The 22,650-nt window shown below is 41.6% G+C and overlaps 1 protein-coding gene across 1 annotated transcript; it reads right to left on the bottom strand.

The window, feature by feature from the left end:
- Window positions 1-1,019: 1,019 nt before the first annotated feature.
- On the bottom strand, window positions 1,020-22,188 carry LOC147316596 (thioredoxin reductase 2, mitochondrial-like). The gene is made up of 17 exons (XM_086313105.1): window positions 22,085-22,188; window positions 20,423-20,488; window positions 20,284-20,340; window positions 20,039-20,183; window positions 19,613-19,687; window positions 18,816-18,894; window positions 17,989-18,051; window positions 17,788-17,858; window positions 14,138-14,157; window positions 13,904-13,995; window positions 13,634-13,808; window positions 9,146-9,282; window positions 5,695-5,790; window positions 5,051-5,143; window positions 3,771-3,842; window positions 3,592-3,689; window positions 1,020-3,384 (listed from the first exon to the last, which is right to left on the bottom strand). The coding sequence occupies exons 1-17, from the start codon at window positions 22,158-22,160 to the stop codon at window positions 3,255-3,257; spliced, it is 1,545 nt and encodes a 514-aa protein (XP_086169231.1). The 5' UTR covers window positions 22,161-22,188; the 3' UTR covers window positions 1,020-3,254.
- Window positions 22,189-22,650: the final 462 nt, after the last annotated feature.

Here is a 22,650-nt window from a genome sequence, read left to right as displayed (position 1 = left end):
AAAGTCTAAGAGACCAGTTTGGTGAGCTTGGAGGCCCCCCCGCCCTCATCGTACTCCTTGCACTCCATCCGGGCCCTGCAGGCAACAACTAAGGCTGACAGCTCTTGAGCCAGATACAGGCAGTACAAGAGGCAGTCATACTTGGCCCCTATTCATTTCTTCAAGATAATCCTCGCTTAGGTTTTGAGCCGTTTTCTGTTCCAAGCGTCATTTTTTTTGTTCATGTTTACACAAGGTATGTATCCAATTCCCCTCCTCCCAAGGAGTTTGCTCTTGTTGTGAGGCCACATACCCAGCAAGTGTGTTTTAACATGCGTACGAGGGGTTCTGCTCTCCCAGCAGCTTTGGATGGTAGAGCTCAAGACCTGAAGTGACAAAGAAATGTGAATGTCTGACTCACAGAGAACTGTCAGTGCTCAATGGGCTGGATTAAGACGGAGCGTAGGACTGAGCGCACCCTGGCATGTTGACATGTTCTACTAAGTGCATTTCAAGGTGGATTTAGCCTGTTTGCTCTATTGTGGAGCGGCAGAAGAGAGACAATTGTTAAATGGGGCTGACTATTCTTGAGACGGCGGGTGAACTTTACTCCCACTGTCTGGGTTAGGACTGACACCGACTTCATTCCTAGGGTGAATGAGGCTGCTGTGGATCCTGGGGAGGTTCAGGGGTTTTCGGAGAGCTCGGTCCTTAACCAAACAAACACAGTGGAATTTCTGCCATTGTTGGTGCAGCGGGTTGAGTGACAGAGCTGTATAGCAGAGGTGCCTGTCAGCAGAGACAACTCAGGGTCAAAGTGGAACCGTCCCTCGTGACACTGCTTGATATTAACACTGAGCCACGTAGGTTATTTTCAGATAGACCTACAGAAATTGAGATTTATACCGTCACTAATGTTGACTTCTTTAAGCTTAAACATTCACCAAAATTCTCCAATATCCTTTTAAAAATGCTTTCAGGTGGATCTTTCCCCCTTTCAGTGACCAATGAGTCATTTATTTAAGGCACATAGCAGTAAATCAGTGGGCATCATTATTTTATTAGGGACAGTGCAACCAAATGTGTTATTACTTTACACATAAATTATGTATCACAAAGCTTTAACAGAAAATGACACTTCTCTATTTACAGCTACTAACGTTTGCAGCCAGGTGACATCAGACCTGCACTCTCCAGTTTTGGCTTTTAGTGCGGGTCATCATTAGCTGGCTGACCTGAAAGTTGAACCCTGACCCCCTGCAGAGCACAGCTGAGGCTAACTGGTCAAAACTTTGGCCCTGAGTGACTGATCAGCAACGAAAAGAAATGATTTAAGTTGGACAGAAAGTTTTAGTAAAAGAAAATACTGACCATTTCATTTTTGTGCGTGTGAACAGCCGTACTGTGTGTAAAATAACAGAGCAAATGAGACAAAGCAGAAGGGAAGTGGAGGGTAAAAAGCAAACAGACATTACAGTTACACTGATGGCCTCAACGACTTCCCTCACGCTGCCTTGGGCCCACCCTTGGGGTCTCTGAAGTGGCTCGTTAAGCACAGGAACATGGACTCAATTACCCCGGGCACCGCTCGGTGTTGCGTTGTGTTGGTTGGCTGCTTGGACGGTTCTGTCTCCCCCCCCCTTCCCTTTCCAAAGGCCCCTGCCATGCAGTGCCGCAGCATATGAGCCCTCTGTGCTCGAAGTGATAGAGTCAAGCTGTTCCTGCTGAGCGGAGGTCAGGGTCCTTCAGTCAGCACCTCAGCCCTGAACAGAGCACACAGGAATCCCCACCACCACCCACCTCATCCCTCCCTAACCAGGGCAGAAGCTCTCTCTCTCTCCTCCAGCCCGGGTCCAAATAAACCTGGAAGCTCTCTCTCCTTCTCTCTTTTTCATCTCTCCATCTCCTGGCACGCTGTCACTCCCCTCATCGGAATCATTAATCAGACTGGGCAGATTAGACTTCAAATAAAAATAAACTACCCTGAGCACCCTCCTCTTAGGCACCTCCATTTCTGTAGCAAAGCCTCCTTATTGACAGGCCTCCTCCCTCCTCATCTACTTAATAAATCCAAGATGTCTACGGCAGGCAGCAGGTTGAAAACTTGAACACTTTGGCAAACTGTGGGGGTCCATTACTGCTTTATTGATATAAACAACTCACCTTATCTTCAAAGGTGATGACTCTTGAGAACTAACCTGCCATCCATGTAAATACACAACAGATAACCCTTATCAGCTTGGCTCCAATAAAGCCAGTCTGCCTTCCAGCTTCATTCAAAAGCACATATCTTTTATAGGGATTAAAGGGATTAAATGTGCAGCCTGAATGTATTCAGGTTTATGTTTTATCCACTGACTATCCTGTCTTTCATTCTTGGCTCCTCTCAAAAAAAGAAAAAGAAAAGGGGGGAGAATTGGAGTGCAACAGTGCCGCCTCTGGGTGAGGCTGAGTATTGCAGCTGTAATAAAGCTCTCACTCACAGCACTCTAATTAATAGATAGAGCTCTCCGTGCCTGGGATGTGGCATCCATACAGCTTTTGACAGTACGCACTGGTAGTTCCACTGCACTGCTTCCATGCATGTAGATGGTGGAGCGCACAGAAGGGAAAACGAAAGGGCTCTGCTGGGCCCTAAACAAGCAAGGGTGCCCCGGCCCAGGAGGTTGCTGGCTGACTGACAGGCGCCCCGTCGACTATTTGTGTGTGTCCATGGGAAATGGAACGGTGTCGCTGTGGCGAAGGCCCTGGAGCCATCCATCAGTGTCACGGTGGGGGCGGGTGGGGTGTATGGTATGTGTCACCTACAAGACTAATGGACAGGAAGTACAGCCAGAGAAACAACAATATTTGCAGAATATATATATTCAGAAGAACGCTCGGACCCAGTCTACATTTCTCGTGCGGTTTCAACAAAATTCTCACCGCGGGCCGTAATCCTGATTGATGAGCCTGTTTATTTAAAAGACGCTCACTCTGTAGCGGGCCTCTCATGAACCTCACATCTATAGCTGGGTGATTTTAGAGCATGTACACAACGTTTGTGTAGATTGTATGATAACAGTTGCGGTTATCACTTGCTGTGTCAGTGAAGATAACCTGCATCACCAGCCTGTGAAGAGACATTGATTCACAGGTTCCAGCCGCGTAAACATCGGGCCCTCTAGAAATGGAGAGCTAGGAGGAGAACGAGGAGGATAAACCTAGGCTAACTAACTTTCTGCTTTCACCCCGAGGAGCCTGCGTGCTCACTGTGTGTTCAGAGACCGAGGTGCTTAACCTCAGCAGCCAGTTACTGTGGCATCCAAGCCAGAGCGCTTAGTGATGTGGACCTTGACCACCTCCTCTGCACAGGTGGGGTGGATTCCAACTGTCTGTATCAGGTGAGAATATGTCGCCCCACACCTAAAACACAAAAACAAGTAGTCCCTTCAAGTTGCTTTTACTGACATTCGGCATGGAATCACCGTATCCTCATATTTTGTCTCATTAAAAAAAAGACTTTCAAATCAACAGTTAAATCAACTGAGGACCACAGGAAGATAAAAACAGTGTTTGTAGGTTGAAAAGGCTCCTGAGAGTGATCAGAGGATTGAGGACGTATTAACTTACTGGAAGCCCACAGCAAAGCCCTGTGCGACTTCTCCAGCGTTTGGACCAGTGAAGTGCAGACCCAGGATCTTCCCAGTGCCACCCTGCTCACATACCACCTGAAGCCAAGAAGCCTTTAGTTATTCAGCTGCTATATGGGGTTTAAAGTACCAACAGAAAAGTCTGCAGCCGAGCCTTACCTTTATGTAACACTGGCTGGCATCACGCTCTGCAACAGTGAATTCTAGGGGCTTGTAGAAAGCATGGTAGATCTATACATATCGTAGAAAAAGGAGAAATAGAAATATAGAATTATTTGAAATCAGTCTAAAAGGCAAGAGTCATGATGATCTCTTCTTTTGAAAAGGTAAAAATACTTTAAACTTTCAATTCCAGCAATGCAACAAATACCTGAACGCTAATCAGAATTAGATACAGACTTTGTTGTTTTTTTAAATTGAGAACAAAAAATATATCAGGTCATAGGTCTGTAGCCTCTACTGTACTTTGTTTTACAATTAAAGTCTGCCTAAAAGAAAAGCACTCTCAGTGCTGCTTTAAGATGCTGATTGGATTTCAAAGTCCTCACAGACATGTGCATCAGCGCGTTTCATTCTACCGTCGAACGTGCCGACACAAGTCGTGAGGACCGTGCAGCTGTCGGGGCCCGGTGCTGCAGTTTCTCCTCAGATCTCAGCCTGCCTGTCATCACCCCATACACACCTCAATCAGGCCTCCTGCTCACCTGTCACTCACCTCCAGCAGCACCCAGCTCGGCGGCTAAACCGTTTATCAATGATCTTGTGCGGCTTTTTGCCCATCATCTGGCACACGCTGCACGTACACAAACAGATAAAATACGGCTTTGTGTACCCGTGTGTGCCACTGTTTGCTTAGGTGTTAGAGGCCATTGTGCTTTTTTATAATGCAGAATGTTGACAGTAACAAGCCGCTGGGCTCTGCCGGTGTCATTCTGTTTGAGCGTGTGTGAGACGCAGCTATTCATCGAGTATTGTCCCAGAAAATAAGACAACAATGGAGCGAAGGTATAGACACAGATGCAGTTTGTTGCCACAGCAGTTGTTACATTAACAAATGGTGTGGGGAGACCACCTCACAGACCACTTAAATTAAACAGATGAAACTTATATTAAATGACCTTTTATGTCAAGGTTTAAGTTGTTTTAGTACCATCAGTGACATCTTAAGTAATCTATCGGTTAACACACTTCAGTCACACCCTGAGTGAGGTTTTAGAAGAATGTTCAGCTCTAATCTATTTAATGTCTTTAATCTTAGTGCTTAGTGTGTTTTAGCTATAAGCATCCAGCAAGGGACTGTAGATATGCTTAGTCCTGCAGATATTTATTCACCTATGAAAAAAAAAATTAAATGTGGATATATGAAAATACTCCCAAATCCATTCAGAAAATATTTTACCAATCAGCTGCCATGAGCTGCTTATAGCATATAGTCTTACCTCTATTCCATCTTTTCCATGCCTTTTCTCAGCCTCTTCCTCAGACAAACCTACACAGCTGTACTCGAGAGGGGTGAACACTGTGGTGGGCACCTGTCACACAAAATAAGAACACATAGAATTTAAAAAGTCCAAGAATCAAAATGTCCGTTCTATCGTGGACATCGTTTGGGTCGGATAATCTCAATACTCTGCTTTTTATGTCAAATCTTCCCCCCCAAAAAAAGGCTAAGAATGCGACATTATACAAATAGTGACACATTTCAAACAGATTAATATGGTGTGAACATCGCATCAAATAGACGGCAGCTTATTAGTCTTGGTCTTGTGTTAGTCTCTTGTAGGATGCGAACCCAAACAATCATAATAAAGCCTTCATTAAGACTTGTTGATGGATGATAGAGTATACATAGGAAGAAGAATGATGATGTTTTGGAAAATGCTGACACATTATGTTATGAATCATATGGGGGTGGATGGGGGAGTACATAAGAGACTCCAACCACGGAAACAGCAGAAATGATCATAATTACACACAAAAGAAGCGTAATGTATAGATGCAAAAGGCCCAACAAGCAAGAAAGGTGCTCTGTGTGTGTGTGTGTGCGTTTGTATGTATTTTTTTGCATTTCTGTGCGTCTTACGTTGTCGTAGTTCATGAGTTCAGTGCTTTGACCGGCCAGTCTGCGAGCCAGAAGCTTTCCAGCTTTAATGGCTGTCGGGGTCAACTCAGGACGCCCCTAAAGCAGAAGAAAATTTGAACTTAATGAATCTCCCCCCTCTCTCTCACACACTCACTCACAGACACACACTCTCTCTCTCTCTCTCTCACACACACACACACACACACACACACACACACACACACACACACACACACACACCACCAGGCAAATTAAACAGGCCAGCTCGCAATCTGAGAAAGTAAAATAACATAAATCTTTAAAGGCCCACAAGCAAAATTTGACACTTGCGATGTCCAGTATACGACTCCAGTTCCTGCAGCTCTAAAACAAGATTTCTGCTCCACCCTGACAGTCTTGCTCAGACTGTCATTTCTTAGACTGAGCAGAAACGGTCATAATTACAGGCAAATCTACACTCAGCTACTGAGGTGCTGTTTTCTTGTCCATCGTACAGCAGCATACCAGTGACATGCGAGTTCAGACAATTCCACTTCAGGCTCTTGACTCTATAAGCCAGACATGCAGAACTTCACATGCAAACTTTATAATGCATACACCAATGATTTTTCTGTATTCAGTTAATAATGCAGCACAGATTCAAGGGCTCGTCTACATGTCCTCCTCACATTCTGTGCTCAGACTTTTATTCTTGTCTTTATTGGTTTACAGGTGGTCAGTCTCAGCTGTTATTTTCAGCAGTGTGTCTTGGAAATTTAAGTCATCTTAGAGATCTCCTGTTTGCACCAGTAACATTAATACATTAGCACAAATCCACAGAGGAAAAATCCTGAGTCAGGGAGTGACACAAGTAACAAGTGCTACACCTTTACACTGTCTCACTCACTTACAAAAACAATCTCTGCTTTTGTGTTTTTGCATTTATTGTTTTGAAAGGATGCCAAAAGAGACAAGAGCATGGCTCCGGATACATACACAGACAGACGTAGAACTGGAGTGAGCAGGAAACAGCAGGGCTGCAGGGCAATTCTAAAGGCATGACTTCAACCTGTTAAATTACCACCACACATCCTGTTGTCCAAAAGCATCTCCTACAATGTATGCAGCCGTGCTCTCTGGTATTCCAGTAAGTGTTTAAACACCAGACGGCATGCATCATTATAATGCATTTCTTGGCACTCAGATGGAAGGGGGAAAGGAAAAAAAATCAAAGTGCTGGACTAATTGGGAGGGATATCAATCCTTGAGCTTTTCAAATGCTGTGTAAAGCTGACTGTCAGTTTAGGGTGCAGCACAACTGATCACAGCCAGCTGTCAATCAAAAAGAAGCTCTGCCGGTGTGCGCAACAAGGCTTGGAGGCAGGAAGGAAGTACAGCTGGTTGGGGGGGTGGGGGAAACCAACACATTAGATGCTGCAGGTTTAACTAGTCTTAACACGGTTGGTTCAGTTTGGAACACCCAGTGCTGGTTTTGTTAAAGCCCAGCTTGCTGCACACCTTCACTTAATCAGAGTTCAGCTCAGTTTTGTAGGTCAAACTGAATGAATAAAGATGCAATACTGTAATATAGAAAAATGAAATGAAAGAAGAAGCTGTCAAAATTTTAATCATGCAAATTATTTGTCTTTTTTTATGACTTTCAAGATAGAAAACATATGCAGTTTGTAAAAGAAAATTCATTAAACTGTTTGTGTTATAGTACAATGTGAGAAAAGCTTTCTTTTCCTGGAGGTTACTCTGGTCCTGCAGTTCCATATTTGGCACGTACGTAATGCACAGAGATCCACTTTGTCCACACGAAAACAATAAATGGCAGAAAGGGTTTTCAAACTATACTTCGCATAGAAAATATTGCTATTTGGTGCAAAGAGATGCATTCTGCGATGATGTTGTCTGCAGTGATCATGCAGTAGAGAAGGGCAAAAAACATCAAAGGGATTCAAGTTAATAATTTTATTTTATTCGTTATGCTCAAGTAGTACTAAAATAAAAAAAAAAAAAAAATATATATATATATATATATATATATATATATATATATATATATATATTTTTTTTTTTTTTTTACAATGCTGTAGTCTTGCTGTTAGTGGAGACTTACATTTCAGAGCTTTTAAATATAAGCTGGCTTGTTGAAGTCATACAAAAAAAGACTTCTTGCTGTTCTTAAAGTTTTACTAATCTGATCTTGTGTGATGTGGCTTTTAGGTTTATTTCAAAAAAATGGCCTTTTTGCAGTTACTTCCTTTAATCTCGGCAGGTTCAAATATTTTGTTTTCAGCATTCATACTTTCTGTGTCAGTATCAATCAAGTGTTTACCTACTAAACATCCACCATTCTAGAAAATTTTAACATCCACAGTGTACAGTCTGGACAAATTTACAAAGTATTTATAAAAAGAGAATGACTGTAAAACATTTTTACATTAAATCTTTATTTTTATATTAGCATTAGTTGGAAGTTTTGTTTTTGTTTTTTGCCCTTCTCCCCCGTCCCTCTTCTCAGCTGTTTTTCTTTCCCTCTTTCTTTCTCCCCTTCTTTCCCCCAGTCAAGTCTGTCCCGTATTCAGCAAGTGAAAATAAAATAAACAATAAAAGGTGAATCAAATGGACCATTACGGCAAGGCTGGGATGGTCAATTTGGTAAAGTAAATCCGTTGGGCATCTTTCTTTGCCTTTAGACAACAATTCTGATGGCAAAAGAGCCAAACGGGACAGGCAAAAAAAAAAAAAAAAAAAAAGATTGTTTAGCTGCAGCGGTTTAAAAAAAAAATGTATTAGTTGGAAGGTAGTACATGTTCAATTTCATTTCTGACTCAGGATATATATAAAATACAAAAACACAAACGTTTCTATAGTCAAATTGTAATTTTGAAGAAACTAGAAATTATTTATTTTCTATATTAAGTTGCCTAATTTATTTTTATTTATATATTACTTAAATATAGTCTTATGCATTTAATAGTGCTTTTGGTTTGAAGTGTGTTTTAAAAGTAATAACCTACCAAGAGAAAAGTAAGTCCCTTATTAAGTCCACTTGGTGTCATTCTTAAATGTTCTAAACCTGGACCTTCTCTGTACTGTGAGAAAAGATTTTGCTTGAAATGCTGCAAGTTCAGAGAAGCTCTTGACCATCCACTTAGACAGTTCCAACTTTAGCTCGTCTTCTCTCCAGTAAACACCAGTATAAGAAATAATAGCTGTACCGTTTCAATCACAACAACCAGCTCGTACTTTGCTGACATACAATGATGTGATCACCACAGAATTACATTAACTTCATGTTAATATTTTGTGAACATCACAGAACTGAGGCATCTCTGGGCCAAATGTTTAAACTATGCAAAGTATTATACAGTCTATTGGGATTGGTGTGGACTTTCAGCCACTGTAGCATAGTGCTGTTTCTCCACTTTTAAACAAAGCAGTGTCTGCTGTTGACAAAGCTTACCTCACTGATGTCACCGAAAGCGTAGATGTTTGGCACCGAGGTTGACTCATCAGGACCTACGACTATTTTCCCCGTCTCTTTGTTGAGCTGAACACCAAGCTTGTCTAGGCCCAGGGCTTTGGTTTCAGGAGCTCTACCTGAAGTTATTAAGAAATATTAGCAAAACAACAACAACAACAACAACAACAACAGAGGGGCATTATTAAATTACTACTGCATATGTATATATAAAAAACCTGTAACTTGAGTTACATTTTTATACCCAAAATTTCAGCCGTTACACTGGACCTCTGTGAGAAGTCTAGATACTAATAATCTATGTGCTTGCTTAATAGTTAAGTTTGGCAGCACAGAAGCAGGAGAACACCAAAAAACACTGACATTTTTAAGGACCTTGAACATCTTTAATAAAATTTAGGAGAAACTCATTAAATAATTGTATTAGCATCTCAAATAGGATATTTTTTCCATTTTACATCACTGTATATTTAATATCTCTAGGTTTAAGATTGCCTTTTATTGGATAAATCTCATCTTTAAACAGTACCATTACCAGTGATTATAAGGCAAAAACTCGAAGTCTGGTCAGCTGATGAGCAGCTGTGCATGGGCATCCCCCTGATCCCTTGGGACATCCCAAGGTGCAATTTCTGACACTTCCTGGGAATGGCTGACTGATGCTGTCAACACCAAGTCTCCATGGTGATGGAGCATGGACCACATGCTCCCCCATTCTCAGCATAGCTTTTTGCAACCTGCATGGGTAGCAATAATAAACACCCAGTCCTGAGGTGCCCATGTAGATGCTATCGGACAGCAAAAACAACAAACGCCTGAGACTCTTTTTCCTGGCTGGAGCCGAAGAACAACGTCCTTCCCCTTCCTCTCAGACTGGGGGGGTGGGGGGGCTATAGGGACCTGTCTAGGGCTCTCCAGCATGTGTGGCTTAATGGGATTGAGAGCACAGAGAAGGAGGAGTCAAGGAAGTTAGCCAGTCATTACTTATTCCCGAGAGACTGAATTCTAAATATTTTCCTGTCCTGTGAGACCCAAACACTGCAATACTTGTCATTCTTGAGTTGGAATATTTTGTAGTGATTTGTAGCAAAACTTAGACATTGTATCTTTTTCCTGTTTAAATGAGGTTTTTTCAATTCAATTTTTAATTTCTGTATTATTAATTTAAAATTAGGAATACATCAGGTCCCAATTAGTATTTACAAGTATAAAGTAAAACACTACAAACTAGTTGTAATATACAAATGTATTTTATTAACGACTTAATTTATTAATGTGTAATTTCAAAAGTGTCATCACATGTGACATGAGTAATTTAACTGCATTTACTATAGCAACTCTATTTCATATTTGCATTTAGGAATGAATCGATTTATAAAAACTTATAAAGACTTTCTAACAAATCTGTAGCTGAAGGCCATGACGAGATATGGCTGACACAGCTGGAAGATTAGAGCTCTCGAGAATCTTCAGAAGTCAACAGGTAAAACTTAACCAGTTAGGTTTAACAAGTAGTTTACACCAGCCTGTAAATATGGTAATAAAACAGTATATACTGTGGAGTGTCAGACAATATTTAGGAAGGTTAAATTTTACTGTTTCTCACTTGTTTAGTATAGTTCTGCTTACAAGGAGACTTCTGATAATGATCTAGATCCTGTTTCAAAAGATTCATCTCTCCGACATAAATACATGTCTGTCACTGAGTTACTGTATACTTTAGATTATAAAATATTTTCACACTGGAATATTTTCCCATGTTGCTTGTCTGTGCTTTTCATTGTGTTATGGTGTCATAATATCTGTGTGTGATGTTTGTGTATTGTATGTACGGTCGGCAAGGTCTGTCATCTCAGTTGTGGGAAACTGCAACCGACAAATAAAAGCACTTCTCAATTAATCTAAAATGAAAAATTGTCCAAATTAGCCTATAAAAACAATTATCAATAAACTCTGAGCAGTAAGTACAGACTCTTTTTATATATCTGGTCTTTATGTGTGTAACTGCACAAGTTAAAATAAGATTGGATGCTTTCCTGATCAAAAACATAAACCATATAAACAAAGATGAAATAGATGAATTTTTCTTGAGGCATCAGGTTATACAGAGTAACTAGAAAAAAAAAAAACAGAGCACCTCAATGTATTTATTCTATAAACAAGAAAGAAATTATTTGTGTAAAACTCAAATCTAACACTATAATGTGACCGCCCATACTGTATGTATAGCTTCTGCTCTAACACCATACTGAACATCTTTCTAATAATGACCAATTTTCTCACTGAGTATTTTAATTTGCGTGACAGATTCCTGTAAGAACAAAATGTTTTCTGCCAACCTCAGAACACGGTCAGAGGGCCGAGAGCTGCTGGTCAAATGTGAGCACATGTAGCTTTTGGCAACAATCACACTTCAGCAACATTTTAATTGAAATGCGATGACAACTGTGGGCTTAGCTGACTGTGTTGCCAGCACTTTCAGTCAAATCGGATCAAATTACACTCATACAAGTGGAGCAGGTCAGCAGTGTTAAACTGAAGACTTACAAAGAAACTGAACTGAAACAAAATCTCATAAAACAGAAAAGAAAAAAAAAAGGAAATGTTTTCCAATGACATCCTGGAGCAGTGCAGAGGACAGTGAGGAAGAAGACTAATGTGCCCACTGTCTGTATGCATGACAGGAAATGTGCAAATGTTATGTTTCCTGGTGTGTTTCTGTGGGCACACCTGGACAGAGGAGCGGCGGCCATGAGGTCAGGAAGGAGCGGGGGAAAGGTGGAGGGAGGCATGGACATAGAGAAGGATGTGGTAGACTGTGGTGATACGGTCCCCTGGTCCCCTCTGGCCTTTAATAACTCCACAGAGGCCTGGGACTCTGCCTGGCCTCTAGTGTAAGGCAGCAGTAAAGGGAAGTGGCCTTGTACTCATAACTCCTGCATCCACACTTCAAAGAGCAGAAGCTACATTGTTACTGGTTCTCACTTTACTGTATGGGAACAAAAGCTGTCATTGATATAGATACAGGCCTCAGAGGGGTTTCAGCTAGCGGCACCAAAAGAGAGGAAACTTTGACAATTTCTGGAAACCCGTTAAAACTACAGTGTTGCTGCAAATAGTGAAAAATGTGAAGACGATAAAAACAAGCCGAAAATACAGAGATGTTTTGTGTACGGGGAATTGGGAGTAAATTAAGTTTTACACTTTGTTGAGTTCTAAAATGTAAAGGCTTTGAACTCTCGCTCTAAACAAAGAAGGAAACATGAGCTAAGCAATGTCTCACACATGTTCACAAGTGTCTGCTGATACGCGCGCTCAGTGGAAACATTCACACCATAAGTCTAACGCTGAGAGGACGACGTGGGAATTCAGTCGCGGGAGGGAAGAAAGAACGTCATCTCAGCTGCAGGGTCACGCACATCCTCGTTGCTGTCACACGCACTGAGCCGAGGGATCCCCCTTCTCTCTCACGCAAACACTCAAAACTTTTCTGGTCAGTTTTTTGGAAGCAGAGTGTTGCTTTTGAAAGCATGCAACACAAACAAACCCACAATTGTGGCCCTGATGGACGGTTATTCCTTCCATTGTTTCTCATGCTGCTGGTATAACAGAAGTGAAACGATAGAATACAGCATGAATAGATGAGGAGGAGGAAGAGGAGGAGGACTGCTGGTAATGGCAGGCGGAGGGTTATGAGTAGGGATGGCAGTGACAGATGCAAGGTTGGTTTCCGCAAGGTTGGCACAGGCAGGAAGGAGCAGAGATAGAGAACAAAGAGGGGAACGTAGTGACCCTGTGCCTGGGTGCATCCTGCCCTCCTCCAACCAGAGAGCCAAGAGTGGGTGATTAACACTTCCCCTGGCCATTCCCATCACTCAGTCTTTATTACTTTGTTTTCAGCCTTGATTCATGTGCTATCTGCTGACACTGCACTCTATTTTAGATGACAGAGAAACCGGTGGCAGTGAGAAAACAGTAACACCAGAGTTTCATTACAGGGATACGTGGTTACACTGAGAGACTATTAAATGTGGTCTCAGTAAAAGCTCTACAAAATAGAGAATAAGGAGTTACACTATATTGCCGAGCATATTCACTCGTCTGCGGTCACATGCATATGAACCTGATTGACATCCCATTTTTAATAGATGGGGTTTAATATGATGCCACTTCTTCTGGGAAGGCTTTCCAAAAGGTTTAGAAGTGTGTATATGGGAATTTGTGACTGTTCTTCCAGATGCACATTTGTGAGGTCAGACACTGATATTGGACAAGAAGGCCTATATCAGAATCAAGGCCAATATGTTTTCAAGGAACTCAAGGCTCACAACAGTCAGGTAGAGGTCAAGTCTAGAATCTTTATCTAACTTGTGTCAGAATCAAGTCAAGTCAGTAAGCACATAATGAGTTTCTAACTCTCCAGATCTCCAATTGATCTTCAAGATGTCCCTCTAACACACACAAACTCACCAACTGCCCATAACACGGAGTCAAATGTGTCCTTGTGCTCGCTCCCTGTCTGGGTGTCAGTCCAGGTGACCTGCAGGGCTCCTGAGGAAAGTTTGTCTACTCTGTTTGGGACAGATTTCCATGCGAATCTGGTCCCATGGGCTTCCATGTAGTCTGTCACTAGACCTGCCATTTGCTGTACGAACCAAAAGAGAACATCCAAATTCAAACATGGAAAAGTTTTCTATCACAATGCCCAGAATACAGAGAACCTGGTTCAGAGAGCAGTACCTGATCGAAACCCCGGAGAGCGATGCTGCGAACCATCACTGTGGTGTCCAAGCCGATGCCTTTGAGAAAGCCTGCACACTCCAGAGCTACATCTGAGCAACATCAGGTTGAGGACTAGAGCTGTTTTATTTTATTAGATGCCGAAAGGCAACAACTTCACCATTTGTCAGCTGATGATCAGCACACCTTACACAATGGCTTCATTTACCAGCTCTGTGGCAGACAAAAGGATACAGCTGGCTCCGACCACAAGTCTGCAAAACACAAATACAGAGAAGCTCTTAGCAAAACTAACAATGCAATAAAGATACATTTCATCATTTGCGCCGCTCACTTTGGCCAAATAAAACAAAACCAATCCAAAGCTAAAAGCTCAAAATGTTTTTACTTTAAATCCTCGAATTAGACAGGTGGGGAATTTTAAAACTTCATAACCTCGCGAGTGAGGACGTGTGAAGAAAATGCAGAAAACAGCGACAGTAAAAACTATGTGTGCTCTGTGCTCGCGTGTGGTCCAGATGAATCACGCTTGTAATCACGCTGAGATCTGTAGCGTTGAGGAGATCTAATTGCCGGCGTTTAGGCTAATCCCCGCAGATGGGGTGTGCCATGTTCAGGGCTCAAGTCCACCCATCTTCCTGCTGAGTGAAGGCTATCACCCTCATGGATGAGGCCCCTTTTAGCATCACAAAACAGACCTTCCTCCCTTACGTCTGCTCCACATGACAGCTCTGGTTGCCTGCGGCACATCCTACCCCTGTCCGTGCTATCACTAACCACTGAAAGCATCAGTGCCCATGTTCCCCACGTCTACGCAATGCACACCTGCACTTAACATGTATTGTGTAGTAGCTTAAAGAAGATTAGGCAAAGAGGTTTAGCTTGATTCCACACTTTCATCACTGAGAACCTGGTTCCAGCCCCCAACCCCCCATCACAACTCTTCTTCTGCTCCATTGTGTTTGACAGTACGTTTGACTGGTCTGTGCAGCTGCAACACATTCTTTTAAAAATACAAAACATTCTTTAAAAGGATGATGATGATTTGAACCTTTACAACCCTACTGACCCTCTTCAATAATGGCAACGTTTGAGGGAAACCAGAGGTTGTAAAATTCACATCAGCTTAGTAAACATGCATTAGGTTCACAGGCCAGAGTATCACCATGATTAAAAACAAGAAACAAAAAAATCCAGTAATAAAAGGAAAAATTCAAATCATTTAATCTTATTTAAAGTGACAAGTTGGACAGGGAGCCACCCAGGAAACATGTACATTGCTTGAGGCTTGGCTCCTGATCGCAGTGGTAGCGCGTTGATGGGGACTCTAACCAAGGCCTTTTTCCTGAGGAAGTAGCTGTGCTTTCAGCGGTCGGTGGCTGCCAGTTAACCTTGGGCAGCTCGTCAAAAGTCAGGAATAAGATACACATTTGGATATTTCTGTGTCCTTGTTGAGTATGTCGGCAGATATTGCTACAAAGGACAGTAGGAGTTTGATATTTTTCATTACAAGCTGCTTACTTGTCCTGAAAGTATTTCAGGTTGGCCACAATGTCATCTCCTCTCTCATGTTAGATTACTGCTGTTGGTGAGTCTGACAAAGGTTACAGCTGGATTATAATGTAACAGTATGACTGCCTTTAACTAGCATTTCAGTATTAAAGTCCTCAACATAACAACTGATGCATTTACTTTGAAAAACTGAGGAAAAAAAACTGAATGACACTGCATTTTAGCTTCAACTGTTTTTTCTGCAATTCCTACTTTTTATCAGAATTAGAAGTCATTTAAAATAAAAGGTATTTATGAGAATAATGCTGATGTAGTACTGTGTATTTACTGTGGGTGCAAGTTAACACTTTTGGGCCAGTTTCATAAAACTGTGTGTTTGTACAACAGCAAAAGCACTAAAGCTATGCATCCATGTGGGGAAGTTATAAAGGAAGTTATCATTCTAACTATGAATGGATGTAGACCAGCGGTCCCCAACCCCTGGGCCTCGGACCGGTACCGGTCCGTGAGTCGTTTGGTACCGGGCCGCAGAGTTGAGGCTCAGGTGTGAAATGTGTGGTTTTCAGGGTTTTTATCAGTTTTCAGCGTTATTTTGTTATCGTTTTTATCGTTTACTCAGTTTTCCTGGGTCTTTTCACGTGTGTTACGAATAAATCTTCTTTTCTTTGGTACCGGTACTAGTTTTATTTTGTTGTATTTATCCGCGACACCTTAAAGGCCGGTCCGTGAAAATATTGTCGGGCATAAACCGGTCCGTGGCGCAAAAAAGGTTGGAGACCGCTGATGTAGATAATATTAATTGACAGTTTACATTAAGAATTGTGAAAAAGAAATGTGTTTTTATACACATTTTTGGCCTTTGACTTTTGCAAAGTGATGTTAAAATACATTCTTTGGGCCCAATTATTGCACTTTATTGCAGAGCTATGCGAGGCCGGGCTGGTATTTAGGTTACAGTACAGGGTTACACTGTTGACAATAAGCTGGCCCAAAAGAGGACCATTGACCTTGACTTATACAAGTGATGAGGTATAGAGTGGGGATTTGAAAATTCTCTAAAACCAAAACGGTGGGGTTTCTATCTCAAGAAAATTTTGCTTTTTACCACAGACTTGCTCTCAGTTTGAGAACCGCTAACGTAAATGATCAAGTGACAGTTTTGTCTCTGTACAGAAGCAGGTATCGTATGTGGGTCTATCCATGACTATGTTCATGTTTCATTCTGACATGTTGTGCTCTGCAACTGCGTCATTTCTCTAAAAAGACACGGAAGACCTCTTCATGCTACATGTGGTCCACAACACAGAACAAGGTTAGAGCCACTACAAAAACCCAAATACTGTGCCACACCAGTATCAATGTCCTGTTGGCACATGCTCACTGTTTTCCTCTGATAGCATGCTGATGGCTGCCAGGTAGGGCTGGACTCTGGCCCCGAAGCCAGATCTGTCATTTGTGTGTGTGTTTGCTTCAAGGTCCATTAGACACCCATCACTCGCTTTGTAACCCCCTTCTACACGAGCTCTGCCTCCAGCAACAACCTCCCGGACCTCACCTACACAGCTGATGCCTCAACAAGACAACACCTTCGGCTCACGCTACAGTGTGTGATTAAGTTCCTGTTGCGAGGAGGCTAATGCTAATGCACAACTGTGCCTGCGGAGAAGTCGGAGGACTCCACTAACCAACGCTCGCTTACATCAAAGGACTTCCTGAGCTCAAGTGGTCTCCCTGAGTGGATAATTCAGTTTCACACACAAATATTTGATGGTGTTTAACAAGACAATGCAACAGGTTGCTACAGTCACAAAACCAAACCAATAAAATCGACATTAAAAAGAAAAACATTTGTAAATATGAACAGTTAATAACTACATGCTTATGTTTATGTGGAGCTTTATTATCGGAATAATTATTTCTGCTTATCTATCATCACAAAGCAAACAACCTCCGCAGCCAGGTACACCACAACCACTAGTCACCATCTGCGCGATGTGCCAAGAGGAAACGTCAGGGAAAGACCAATTAACCAGGTGGTGACAGGCACTAAATGGCTGGATTAAAGGGCTTGTTCTCTAAAGGTCAGGATGCACACTGCTAATCTGAATCATGAGGCGAGGACAGGCTGACAGGAAGGGAGAAAAACAAACTGCATGTCCCTGATGAATGATTACAGTGCGTGACAGGCGAGATGTGCCATGTCAGCGAGCGAGGTAGCTCGGTGGGTAGAGCGGCGAGAGAGCTGCAAAGGTTGGCGATTCTATTTTCACTGTAGCGTAATGTATAGAGAACGATGACGACAATCCTGTAGTTATTTGGAAGCAGCAGCAACATGGAGGCCACATATGAGATGTGTGTTCGTGTGCACTCACGTTTTTCCAGGAGACTTCTTCAACCAGAATATGTCGTCACTGGTGATGCCATGCTCCGCTGCTCCAGGAATCTGCAACAACAGTTAAAGCTATGAACAAAAATATCAATCTATCAGTCAACAGGTCTGCAGATAATGTTAAACACAACAAAGGGGGAACAGTTCCCTTGAGTGTGGCATATTAGGTCTATGGCATATTTACATTAGTGGGGTATTTGGGCCGTCCACCTGTGGCGATCACAATGTTCTTGGCAGTCAGGATGGTCTATAGAAGAGGAGAGGGAAGTGATAAATAACAGCTTTTGTTCATTTCCTTCAAAACATGAGGAAATGTCAAATGAAAGCAAGTGGTCCCTGCAGTATTCAGCATTATGGTGTTGATGGAAGCGGCGCTCTTTGTGAGTCTTCCATATTTTCCATCATATATACAGAGTGCACCCCACCTCTCGCCTTATAGTAGCTGGGATAGGCTCCCACCCCCCCGAGGACCCTGAATTGGATAAGCAATAGAGAACGGATGGACTGATGGATATATACATACCATTAGATGCTCATTTGAAACACGACTAAAATTCAGACCACTGTACACACTCCATTTCTGACATATTTTCTCTGTTCTTGACTGCGTATGATGTTAAAGATAGAGCATCTCCTTAATATGATCAAGTCAGGCTTAAAGCTCTAAATGGGAGGACAGACGCTTGTAAACTCTTTTGTTTCCAAGTAGAAGAAAGCTGGATTAAAGGAAAGCAGGGCACTACAAAGGGTTGTTTTAGACCATTGATGATGTACAGCACCAAAGTTTAGTATAACCTAAACAAGGCTTATGTGGAAATTATCATAACAGATCCTCTTTAACGAGACATCGAAACTAACATTCTTTTACTTAAATGTACATTTCATAATATACCAGCGAAAATTAAACGACTTAAAGAAATACTGTTGACATTAACCTGTTAAAATGGGATATACGCCACACGTTATATTCTCAGTAACCAACAGCCAGTTTCAGTTAATATTGCAGCCCACCTCCTTCCCTGCTTTACTCAGTCCTCTGACTGTGTGCTCATCCACCAGACTTCCTTTAAGGTTCATATATTTCACCTTCCTGCAAAACAGTAAACAGTATATATATATTTTACGTAGTATTAAATGATGTTTATTGAAGAGAACACGAAGCAGCATAAGTGAACCTGTTCAAACACTTGCATGTTGTATCTGCTTTGCCTGTAGTTAAAAAAACATCCCCTTTTGGCTAATTGTTATTTTAAAAAAAAAAAGAATTCCTATAAGTAACATTAACACTCGAGTCCAAACAAATGATCTCACTGGATTGAAAGCTTTGTGGTTGAAGCTTGGGCACATTCACACAGGTTAACACCTGTTTGCCCTACAGCCAGTCACTCTATCAACATGTGGTCACTGACGATCAATCCTTCAGCTGTGTGGTGTGTGTAGCAGAAATGTACAGCCTTCAGCAATATGACGCCATGAAGAAGAAGAAGAAAAAATGGAACTAGGCTGGTGTGTAAATATTTATAAGTATCTTATGGGAAGTATAGAATGGAAAATTAACAGGGAGGGATAAAGAGTGTCACGTGAAAAACATTTCATATCTATTTTACGCACTAATTGTTGTAGACAATATGAAACATATGCAATTTTATTAAGAGTTCCACGATTATTTCAAATATTAACATTTATTGCTGCAAAAAAGCAAATAGACTGAGGAGTGACTCACTATGCCCTTTATTAAAAGAGTTAACTGAAACATCACTGAAACCAGTAAGTTAAATAATGATAACAGCTGATCTGCTGTCACTCACTTGTCCTGCAGCTGAACTCTGTGGCCCCAATTTAGCGACTTGACGTGGTTGTGAACAGCCTCAGCCATGGTGGGCCTGGAAAACACACCAGGGGTAATGCTATAAACCAACCACAGCACTGCAGCAAGAAACAATGCAAAGAGGGAAAAGAAAGACCAGACTGCTGGGATTTTAAACACTTTAGAAATTATTTTTAAAGACAGACCAACTAAAGTTTTAATGCATTTTTTAAATTTCTTAATTTTGTCTTTTTTTTAAGGAAGTTTGAATTTATTGATTAAAAATGAGTACGAACCTGCAGAGGAAAAGAGGACACACCTAAACCTGTCTTACTGTACTTACATCACTAGATGGTGCCACTGAGCTATTCATTCTGTGCTATCTCCAGGTGAGACATAAGAGCAACTAAGCTTGGGTGAGACCTACCAGTCGTGGGAGACTGTGTCTGGGATCTGCCAGCCATACTTCTTAGCATCTTTGACTGCAGTCCCAAGTAAAGCAGCCTGATGCATGAGCTTCTTAGGAATGCATCCCACATTAACGCACGTACCACCAAGACCCCACTTGGTACCTGTTAGACAAAGTGAAATACACTCAGTCTCATCTGTAAATCTCAGTGTTTCAGTTGGTAGAAATAACTGAAAAACTATGCTCTGCAAAATGTACTTCACCTTTGGCAGATGGTTCCACATAATCTAACACAGCCACTTTCTGTCCCAGTTGTGCCGCTGCAAAATGTTATCATATTGTTAGCGGGTTCCTCAAAAATGCCTCTGGAAAAATTAAAGAATAACAAGGATAACACCTCACCTTCTTTGGAACAGGCAAGACCTCCAGAGCCCCCACCAATAACCAACAGGTCATAGTCGTTCTTCCCTGCATGAGAATATAAAATCAATAGTAGACACAGTATAATTTTGAAGGGTGGGATAGTTGGGGGGATTGATACAGCATATTATTGTGATATTTTACATGGGGATATAGTAACAACAAATATTGATATTTTAAGAAATAAACTGAAATACTGCAAATTAGAGGGCTCATCTCCCACATTGCCATCCTGAGATAATAATAGCCGAGCAAACTTACATTCAATCGGCTTGAATAAAAAACATCTAAACGAGCTAATGACTCAGTCACATAAGTGCAAAAAGGACAGCAACTTGCTTGCATCTACAAAAATAATAATAATTCATAAAAATGGTGGCTGACTCTTGATTGTATTGACTTTTTTCATATATTTTCAGTGACTGGAACTTGAGGTGAATTGTTGGCCACAGCTTGAGGGTGTTGCACGCTCAAGACCATTTGTGATTCCAAGGTGATTGCACAGGTCCCCTGATAGGAGTCAACCTTTCTGCAAACAGCTGCAGTCTGACTTGGACTGACTCGCAGAGCGAGTGTCAAGGTTTGCAAATAATTGCCGTCTAATTTATAAATGCAGACAGAAGCTCAACTTGAGGGGTCTTGACTCAACCCTGGCTGCCAGCTGGTCATGTTTCCATAGAAAAGGAAGACTGAGTACGTGTGAATTTCTGTCTGTGCAAACAGCAACAGAAATGTGATTTTCGATGATTTATCACAGAAGATGGCTGTATGGAAACTTGACGCCATTCAGTCGCAGACTGCAGACTGACTTATTGCAACATTTATGGCAGGTTTTAGTATCCGTGTTGCTGTTTGCCAAACACATTTTAAGTGAGTGAAGTATTGTGATTGTGCAGCGTTTTGTGGGGCGTCTGGTGATTCTTCTAAGAATTATGTTATCAGTAGGGTTGTGGATCTGTTACTGTTGTATTGACAGTAACACTTTTAAGTTGAACTTCTGTACACCGTGACACTGGATTTGAAAACATTCCTCAGTTGACCTCAGTTGAAAGATTTCCGTCACGTGTTAGACTAAACAGCGTCCACGGGAGGTACAGCAGTCTACCTTCCTTTCCACTTGAATTATTTTACAAGACAACTTTAACTATTAATATTAATTATCATTATGCTGAAACGTCGTGTCTGAATTTAATCTTAAAGTAAACATGCTGTCGTTATATAAATATTCCCCCAAAACACATATGAGGGTGTAGTTAGAGCGTTTTACGGCATCTATATTGACAGTGCTATCATGTATTGAGACACTAACTGTTAACTAACGATTGTTTGAACAACTAGGTGATGAAGCTCCTGTTTGGTAATATAAAATTCAACGAGTTCTCAGGAATTAGCCAGTTACTCATCAGCGCAGTATCTACCATGAAAAAGAGCGTTTTCCAGTGTTACAGAAACTAAAACTGGCATAAAGTGACCATGAGTTAAAGAAGCTACAGAAATGACCCCGATAACATTAAATAACAGGACTTCCAGTGTTGCTGGCGACATTTTCCGTTCCGTCTGTTGACAGGAAAACGCTTTCAGTTGTTGATACCATCAAATTTAAATACCTGTTCATGTAGTCCCAACATAATAATTTTACCTCACCTGTCAGTTTTCTTGAAAATATGTGCAAACAATTAATCCTTTTCCACCGGTGTCTGCCTCTGTACAACGCGGCCATGTTGTTATTATGAAAGTAGTGATGGGTCGTTCGCGAACGAAATGGCTCTTAGAGCCGGGTCTTTGACGTGAACGACGCGAGCCGGCTCCTTATCGCGAGGGTTTTTTTTTTCTTTTTCTTTCTCTCAGCCTCTCTCTCGCACTTTTTTTCTGCTTCACTCAGCAAGCGAGCCTTGTGCTTTACGCTGGGCAGAGGGGGGAGGGGCAGTAATTACACTCAGTAACACAGGAACAGAGCCAGAGGGGGAGAGAGAGAAAGAGAGCCAGGGACAACAACGTCACATTAGAAAGGTACAGTAATCATCCACAACTATTTTCGGTTGCAGATGATAAAGGATTCATTAAGTTTATTCATGCAGGCCCATATGACAGATAATGTGCATGTTTCTTTTTGTTTTCATATTTTAATTTATATTTAATTGTGTTGTGGTTTGCAGTGTTTTGTGTTGTTTCACTTTAAATTTGTAAAAGGAAAAAGCTGAAAATTTAAA

The sequence above is a fragment of the Aulonocara sp. 'chitande type north' Nkhata Bay genome, linkage group LG12 (assembly GCF_057382095.1).
Source record: "Aulonocara sp. 'chitande type north' Nkhata Bay isolate Kocher_YH1m ecotype deep benthic linkage group LG12, A_spYH_male_GT1.1, whole genome shotgun sequence".
Taxonomy (NCBI): Eukaryota; Metazoa; Chordata; class Actinopteri; order Cichliformes; family Cichlidae; genus Aulonocara; species Aulonocara sp. 'chitande type north' Nkhata Bay.
This window is presented reverse-complemented; position numbering and strand designations above follow the sequence as displayed.